Source organism: Frieseomelitta varia, unplaced genomic scaffold, assembly GCF_011392965.1.
Source record: "Frieseomelitta varia isolate USP_RPSP 00005682 unplaced genomic scaffold, Fvar_1.2 scaffold_497, whole genome shotgun sequence".
Taxonomy (NCBI): Eukaryota; Metazoa; Arthropoda; class Insecta; order Hymenoptera; family Apidae; genus Frieseomelitta; species Frieseomelitta varia.
Genome location: NW_025110253.1, coordinates 3,866 through 13,350, shown reverse-complemented (window position 1 = coordinate 13,350; position 9,485 = coordinate 3,866). Strand labels below are relative to the sequence as shown.

Genomic DNA, 9,485 nt, shown 5'->3' with positions numbered 1-9,485 from the left:
TTTTTTTTTTTTTTTTTTTTTTTGCGAGCTTAAATGTCGGAACTGTTAGCGACAGTGTTTGTAAAACGAGGTGAGAATTGGTAATTTTTTTTTTCGGTTTTAGGTTAGGTTGCAAATGTACATCACGTGATTATGTTTTAGGTTAGGTTGCAATATAGAAAGTAATAGAGTTAAACCTAAAATTTCAAAATTGTTGCTTTCTACTCTCTTATCTACTTAATCACTGTGAAAAAAGAATATTGCATTTATATTTTCATTGAGAAATTGGAGTCACACGATTGCTGTTACATGATCTATAGAATTTGTTAGAACGATTTATTTCCATTCCTACTACAGTGTGTAGTGGTTCTCGTCTTGTGGAAAATTAATTCAATAATTTTTGTATGCTTGTCTCTTTAATTTTGTTACTTTCCGAAAATTAGCATCCTAAAATTTCCCACTTTTAATAAAAAAAAAAAAGAAAAAAATTTGCTTTATATCTCATGAACCAGTATAGAGTCTACGTAAAAGAAACAAGCAACCAAGAAGCGTACCGAGGCAAATGTGAATTTGAAACTATAAATCGACTGAAAAGAAAAATTGCAAACGAGATGTTACGAGTAACGTAACAATGTTGGCCGCCTAACGAGCTAACCTAAATCCGCAACAGCGTTGTACTTAGGCCAGGAGGAGCCCATAGAGAACAGACTGTATCTACACGGCTGCGTGCGTTAACACGCACGCTTAGCTGCACATCGTTGCGTGCACACCAAGTGCATCCAACGTTGGTTGTTGTTGCCACTGGTCTATGTTGGTGCTTGTTCATGCGCAGAGGAGGATCCTGAATACGGATTCGGTTTCGCAGGAATTTCAGGGACGCTCCAGACGATTGCATTAGCGTAATAATTGAAGCTGTCTTCGTTTGCCTCTTTTTCTTGTAACCGTGTTAACGTAACTGCGTATTGCACTTGGAAACGAAATTTTAAATTTAAATTTGTTAGATTTTGCGTTCCCGATAGCAAAATAGCTTTTTGTGCAAAAAAAAAAAAAGAAAAAATCTGCGCAATGGCAAAATTATTAATGGAAAATTGTTGGGATTATTAGGTAATTAGAAAGACTCTAGGAACTTTTACTACAAGTTTGGGACTGCCAGAAAAATTAATTATCTTAAAACTTTAGAAAATTTGTTATATTAAGATTTCTAGAGAGCTCAGATGTCGAAAATTATTTAAGTCAAGTTTGGATTGTAATATCAGGTGAAAGTATTATATATAGATTGGTTTACTAGTAATTATAAAAGTGTAATAAGTGTTGAAATATAGCATTAAAACACTTGAAATACGATTCGGGTTAGAGTGTCACCTCTAGATTATGATATTTCATAACTAGTTCAGATTGGAGAAAGTGGGTTAGTTTTGGATTGGAACGTTAAGTCTCTAAGTTAGAACGTCATCATCTAGAATGGAATCCTCAAGCTTCCGCAGAAGGCCGGACTTCTGCGATTACATTGAGATCCTAATTTAAAATTTCAATTTAAATTTAAATTTAGGATGTTCCATTTTCGATTAATGAAGCCGCATTTTCAGAGTAAATTTCAATCAGTGCAAAAAATACATTACGTTTGATATGGCTTTCTGAAGCGAATTAAAAATTAAGTAGACGTCAGAAATTCGTTTGAATATTAGGTTTAGAGTTAACGTGTCAAGTTTATTTCAGAACTTGGATTTTAACGAAAATCAGCTCCTTCGATCCTCGATTGTACGTGAAACTTTCGTTTTTTCTAACAGTTCATTTTCCACGTCAAAAGCCACGCAAGGTGTTCTCTTCCATTTCACGCGAGCATTTCATTGCATTCGATCAATGACCATTTATCGTGGAAAACTAGAAACCCGTACAAATTCGCTTTCCCCCTCGAAAATACGAGGACCGAAGCCACATCGAAATGAAATGAAGAAATACCTCGCTGCCATTGCAAATCGAATCTCACCCCATGTTCTGTTTCACCACCTGCGTTGCGTATACATCTTTTTAAATGGTCTCTTCCCTCGTTGTTGGGCAAAATTTCTCGCTCGCGAAACTAATTAACAGGCTTCGAATTTTTATGAATTTTGCATTTTTATGCAAGAGTATATATTACAGGTTATATAATATAAAGTTCAACGAAAATTAGATGAAACAAATTTCAATTTGGATTTTCTTTCCTCACTTATGCTCGTAGAAATATAAAAATCCGCAGTCTACTAATGACGAAACCTCATCTCGCCCAAAATATAATTTTTAATTAATTTTCCTTTCGTGTTCAGTGAAAATCAGACTTAAGCCCCCGTGAGTATCATTTTGTCTTTACACATAATTTTTAATCAATTTTCCTTTCGTGTTCAGTGAAAATCAGACTTAAGCCCCCGTGAGTATCATTTTGTCTATAAACACAATTTTTAATTAATTTTCATTGCATATTCAATGGAAATCAGACTCGAGCTTTTCACTTTGACAAACGTAGTAACAGTAACCATGCACGTTACTATGATTGCCGCTAGGGGCGCTGCGAACTACATAACACCATAAATTGTCCATCGAGGAGCTGGAACGCGGTCTCTATCCTGTGGCAACGGACGTGGATTAACTCCCCGCTGTTGCACAGGGTCAAACGGAGGTTGTTTGGTCGGTGAGGAATGCCAGGAGGGTGAGAACTGATAAATAGGCAGCGATTACAACCACCGTCCGCTACGACCGCGTATCGAAATGGGTTTCCACCGTGAGAAATCGTGTCTGAATTAGTGGACACCGTAGATACAATGAACCATCCAGTCCATTCACCATCTTTCTCGACGTGGTACTTCAAACAGTTGTGCTACTTCCTGAATTATGGCTTTCGAGGCAAATTTTTCTTTCAACAGCAAAGAAAATAACCAGTTCGTGATTTTTCATGGAAATTCTTAAATCTTAGATTCTTCATAATTAATAGTTAATAGCCAAGCGTTAACTAGACTGTATATGCCAGAATTAATTAAGAATTAACTTTGTAACTCATTGATGAATCTCATTAAGAACCGCAACAATTTATGAATGGGATTGGATGAATCAATAATTCCTTGGAATTTTTAATATTTGTGAAAACGAAACGCAAGGTAGAAAGAATTTGAACGTTCAAAATATTGATGGTAATCCAATATTGGTAATATTATCCGATGCTTAGGATTGCCAACTTGACTGATGATCACGTCTCAGATTCCTATTTCGGAAATGGGAATCTGCGTCGAATCAGGCCGTTGTAGACTTCATACTCGTCCCGGCTGGAAGCACTCAAGGAGAAGAGCACTCCTCCTGTTCTCCCGTGGAGCATGAGCTTTTAAACGAGCCCCGGAGATATTTATACAGCGATAAGTATCTCGCGATCGGCGGTACGAGCGAACGGCGCTCAAAAGACGCTCCCAACGTTCCTCGAATTTAACGACGCTGCTCGCATCGATCCTTTTGATTTATACGACGTCTGTGTCTCTCCCTAATGAGACCAGCAGAAGTCTCAAAAGATTCACCTAACCGTTGCCAGGGCGTTAAACGGCCGGCTGAATTGCCAGTACTCGACACACCAGAAAAGCCGATTATTCCGGCGGCGTTGCTGACTATTGTGCAAACTGAATCCCATCCCTCACCCCCTTCACACCATCCACAGCTACCGCACGACGATACTTTTTAATTGACCCGGTTCGTCTCTCTTTGATTCCAGGTCATCAGTGGCTGAAGACAAACCTGGACGTGGTCCCGGAGTCTGGTTGGTCCGTGGACCCGTTCGGCCACGGTGGCACCATACCGTACTTCCTGAAAGTTTCCGGTGCCTCTGGCACCGTGATCCAGAGAATACACTACGCGTGGAAGCAGTGGTTCGCGAAGAAACAATACGGTGACTTCATCTGGATGCAGCCGTGGGATCAAACTGGCAGGGCTGACATGTTGACGCACAACCAGCCGTTCGACATCTACAACATCAAACACTCGTGCGGTCCGCATCCCCACGTGTGCCTGAACTTCGACTTCAGGAAGATTCGCGGGGAGTATACGGAGTATTCGGTGAGGGCGGTGGAGATCACGCCAAACAACGTGAAGCAGATGGCCGAGCTGCTTCTGGAGCAGTATTCCAGGACTGGATCGTTGTTCTCGCACAACGTGGTGCTAATGCCGCTCGGGGACGATTTTAGGTGAGATGCTGTTTCACTGATATACTTGAATAACTTCGTTTTGTAGAAAATTGATTCTTCTCGACGAGAAGGTCTCCTTTCTGCGCTGCATTCTGAGTATTTAAACACGTATTTACCAGGTCTGTGTTTTATGTTTCAGGTACGACCATGCTATTGAGTGGGACCAACAATACACCAACTACAAAATTCTAATGGACTACATCAACAGCAGGAAGGAAGAGTACAACGCGGAGGTGGTGTTTGGTACTCCTAGAGACTATTTCCGCGAGGTGAGGAAACGCGTCGACGATTTTCCAACTCTGAAGGGCGACTTCTTCGTGTACTCTGACATATTCAGCGAGGGCAGGCCAGCCTACTGGAGCGGCTACTTCACCACAAGACCGTACATGAAAATTCTAGACCGTGAGTTAGAAGCGAACCTCCGATCAGCCGAGATTCTCTACACCATAGCTCTAAACGTGGCCAAACAATCCGGCAAGGATTTCATGCTGTACGAAACTTACTTCGAAAAGCTGGTGAAGGCTAGGAGGAATTTGGGCCTCTTCCAGCACCACGATGCCATCACTGGCACCTCCAAGTCCTTCGTCATGAAGGACTACGCTCTAAAACTGTTCGAATCTATCTCAGACACGACCAGTCTCCAAAGTTTCGCCATTCAGTCTTTAGCTGGAAGCACCAGCAAACCTAATTCCGTGTATGTTCTGGCTGAATCGGACAGAGACAGCTACGAGAAACTACCAAAGAAGATACCCATTGGAATAAATGGTCAGGAGACCAAGAAAATAGTCTTGTTCAATCCTCTGGCTCAACCCAGACAGGAGGTAATAAGTCTAAAAGTCACTTCCTACAAAATCAGAGTCCTAGACCCGCAGAAGAATCCCATCCCGTATCAGATAGCTCCGGTAATGAATGCCACGAGTATCACTCACGACGTCTACGTTCTGTTGTTCGTGGTGGAGCTGAAACCTCTGTCCATAGCCACGTATCATCTTCAACAGATAGATAAAGTGCCCATGGAGGCTATTTCCACGGTGTACTGCAGCAGATGTGGCAAGGACAACGTGTTTCCTATCAAACCCATGCAAGTAGGCGACGTTCAGTTGGAGAACCAGAGGATGAAGCTGTTGTTCGATGGTCAGACTGGGTTCCTGAAAAGAGTGACCAAGAAGGCAACAGGTAAAATCATGCAATGCGCCGTTCAGTTCGCTGCCTATCCGTCCGCGCAGTTCCACAGCGGGGCTTATTTGTTCATGCCCGATCCTAACCTTCGAGACATCGACAAGGACGTTCTCGAAGCGTATACGCCTCATCAGAAGATCTACATCGTCAGCGGAAGCCTCAGTTCGAGGCTGACAGTTGAGTATGGAAAGTTGTTAACCCATCACGTGGCCATTTATCACAGAGACGATGGCCTTGGCGAGGCTATCTACCTGAGGAACATCGTGGACTTTGAAACTCCGCCGAAGAATCGCGAAACAGAGATGTTCATGCGTCTACAGACCGACATTCTGAATGGCGATCCTCCAGAGTTTTACACAGACTTGAACGGCCACCAAATGATCAAGAGGACGAAGATAGAGAGAATTGGCATCGAGGGTAATTACTTCCCCATCACCACCATGGCCTACATCGAAGACACCAATCACAGACTCACTCTGTTAGTAAATCACTGCCAGGGAGCAGCCAGTTACCAACCAGGCTGGTTAGAAGTAATGTTAGACAGAAGAACATTGTACGACGATTCGAGGGGAATGGGTGAGGGTCTTCTGGACAATCGTAGAACCGTGATCAAGCACTGGTTACTATTAGAAGACATCACCGGGGAGAAGGATAAATATTCCAAGCCTTCCCTTTTCGCTAATCACCTGAGCAACGCTCTCAATTACCCCGTAAATATTTTCGTGGTGGACGGTACGGAAGGTGATATAGCGATGGCGCCAGAGGTTAGGCTATTAAGTCAAAGCTTCCCCTGTGACCTGCACCTGTTAAATCTTAGGACCAATCACGACCAGAAACTGCCACACTTCCCTGTGAACAGTGCTCTGATGGTGCTGCATAGGCAAGGTTATAGTTGCTCCGTGGGTGTGGACGTTGCTATGAAGCACTGCCCGCTGACGGAGAAGATTGGTCAAGGAACGTCGTTCTTCAAGTTAGCGAATCTCAATGTGACGAAGACCTCGCTGACTGGCACCAAGACGAAGCACAGGTTGAAGGATGGTCTGCAAGAAGTGAGTCTACAGCCTATGGAACTGGAGACGTACAACGTGAACTTTGTCCAATGATCGTAAGCCCAAACAGAAGCGTTTGCCTGCCTTCTGAACAGAATACTGCCCTGGCAGATGCTACCTCTTCGGGTCTTCGTGCAATCCACTGGAATCAGAGAGATACAGAGCGAGGAGAATCGTCCTGCAGATGGCGCTGGAACCATGTTCTTCTTACCCCCATTTTTCATCTTGTGTTCCATTCAATGGTCAATTCAGTGTACATACTTGGACGCCGCGGTGACCTTGACTGTGTTTGCATCAGTGTACATACATTCACACACATACCAGGCCATCGCACCGTGCTCCGTTCTACCTTTTAGTTGGGTTTCCAATTAGGCAGGCAGAGACAGGAAGAGAGAGTCCACGTAAAAAGAGAAATTATACAGACTCGCTGTGTCCTCTGACTACATTCACAATGGTTTCCCGTGTTTCTCGAATCACTTCAAACCGACTCTAGATACACTGTAGGTAGTGGGAACTCGTTCCTGAAGCCCGGTCTTTGCCTGTGGAACCATTCGAACGTGTCTACACCGGTCAATTTCTATAGCCAGATAGTTCAAAGGGAGTCGCCGGCCGAGACCTGGCTTAAGAAGCATGCCAAAATCGACTGACGACACAATCAAATGATCAAAGTGCATTACAGACTAGTAATCTGTACAAAGGTAGAGATTCAGCTCGCGCGAGGCGCATGGGAATAATGTGGATTATGGTGAACAAACAGGGTGCTCCACTTAGCCGAAGCGTTCCAGCAGCTTTGTAGCTGAAGTTATTTTCGAAATTGGGAAGTTTATTAGTGGAAATTACTTGAAAAAGATTTTTGAAAATTTTAGTTAACAGCTGTATGAGCAAGGAGTCTATAGGACAAAATAATTTATTAAATTAAATAAATTTCATTTACAACTTTATTTAGTTTTTTAACTGTTGACTATATTGAAATAACAATAACTTTCGTCTTTTCTTTGTTGTATTTAAAAAATGGAAGAAAATTGTACAATTCTACTTGATTAGAAAATACATAAAATATATAAACCCTTTTTTAAAGCTTTTCAATTATAAATTGTCCACGAATATTTAAAAGATATGTATGTATTTAAAAGATATGTCTTATAAGTCGTCCTGGGTATTCCAGAATTCTTCCAAGAACTTGTAGATCACTTCGCGTAGAATAGCGAACGATGATTTTATAAAATATACATCAAACGCTGAAGCTAAGTGAACTCACCGTGTGAGCTACTATAAATATTATATTATATTGTACATATCAAACCAGGACTTTACCTTAGACCGTATATTGTGATAGCGTGAGATATATAATGTAAATGGTATACACCTATTTTCATATGCAAAACGTTATACGATGAGACTCTCTCTTCCTTCTCCGGGCAGAACAGATGAAAGGAAACGAAGTCAATCGCCAGACACCACTGGTGACTTGTAACGCTCTTCCAATTCTAGCGAGGACACGATTTATTTGAGCCTGAAGACTGGAAAGTACCTATTTTTTACTTTTGCTAAGCGAATCCGGCTGGAGAGACGAGAAGGTTCGATCAGGCGTCCGCTGTACGACTGGCTCGTGTAAATATTAGATTAATTAGCAAGGGAGAAAGCGTCGTACGGGTTCCACGCGAGTCCTCTGCCATTCTCTAAGAACCTAATCTGCCATTGAAGCACGCATGTTGGCCAAGGAAGAAGTTAGTGAAAACGTTTGTTGTAACGATTGTTAAGCCTTCTTAATTTTAGATGTTGAATATTAGTCATTTTTATAAATTTTATCAATGACTTAGATGAAGAGATATCTTAAATGAGATATATCTTCTAGAGATATCTTAAATGAAGTACCAGGAAGAAACGTTTTGAAGATTTTGAAACTTACAAATGTTATTTTATATAATTGGCCGCTATTTTAGAATGCTGTACAAGTTTATTTCGATCAATATTCGTGAACCTTGAGGGAGATGTATGGCTAGGAATAATTTCACCGAACGATTCCACAACAGGGAATTTTATTCCGCTGCTAGTTCTGTTTTGCAACGGGATTGCGATGCAAATGATGCCGCTCGGTGCATCTGAAATTAAGCTCGGCTTATTGAGCTCCTGGTTTTTCGATTCGAAAAACTCGGTGAATTGAATGATGTATACAAGAAAATCGTCGATGGTGTGATTGGAAGCAGCTCCTAGTAAAAAAAGAAAAAAGAAAAAAAACCCTAGAGATAAAAAGCTCTCTTTTAATTTTAATTCTACTCTTTACTTGTATATCTTTTCTAGCTCTATTTTCTATCAAAAAGAAGAAAAGAAAACAAAAATATAAATTAGCATCTAATATTTCATAACGTTAAGAGGAATTAAAGTACAATTCTTTTTTAAGATCTTTCGAAAACTGGTACGAATTCTCGAAGAAGAAAGACACACCAATTGGCGCCAATCTGTCTCCAAGTGGGCCAACTGAAGAAAGTAAAATACCAAGACGTGTAGCTGTTGAGTACGCGTGGCCGCCAGTAGATTCGCGTTGGAATACCGGAGAATTAGATTAAAAAAAAAAGAAAAAGAAGAAAAAAAGAAACGATCGCCGGAGATCCGTGACTGTTCTTGTAACGATATTGTAACATAGTATGTGTTTGTGCTGTCTCTAGAAAAGAAAGATCTATATTAAAGATGGTATATGTATACATACGTGTACGTGCGCACATGGCATGTACGTGTGTGGTACGCGTATATAGAGATATATTTGCAAATCGCTGGGGCTGCTCTCAAGAACAGAGACTGCTTGCGAGCTGTCCAGCTTGATGAGGACAATTACACACCACGATATTCCTTATGTTATGATGTAATATTATATTTATTGAATAAAGATAGTAACTGACGTATTTTAATTAAGAGCGTCGAAATGTATTCTCCCTTCTCCTCTACTCTAGTACATCTGAATCAACAAGTACATCTCGTTCAAGGATATCTTCCTCTCTTCGTTTCAGTATACTTTAGCGATTCTGTTATTCCAATTTATTGTTTTCCACTTGCACGTTCGAGTTTAATGAAGACCTCCATCACT

The 9,485-nt window shown here is 41.2% G+C and overlaps 1 protein-coding gene across 2 annotated transcripts in view; it reads left to right on the top strand.

Moving 5' to 3' along the window:
• LOC122533133 (alpha-mannosidase 2) overlaps positions 1-7,245 on the top strand; it is a 93,586-nt gene extending 86,341 nt beyond the window's left edge. For both annotated transcript variants that reach the window (XM_043662537.1, XM_043662536.1), the window contains 2 exons: positions 3,707-4,175; positions 4,315-7,245. In XM_043662537.1, the coding sequence (XP_043518472.1) occupies positions 3,707-4,175; positions 4,315-6,457 (2,612 nt within the window). In that variant the 3' untranslated portion in view covers positions 6,458-7,245. The remainder of the gene's footprint in view (positions 1-3,706; positions 4,176-4,314) is intronic.
• The last annotated feature ends 2,240 nt before the right edge of the window (positions 7,246-9,485 follow it).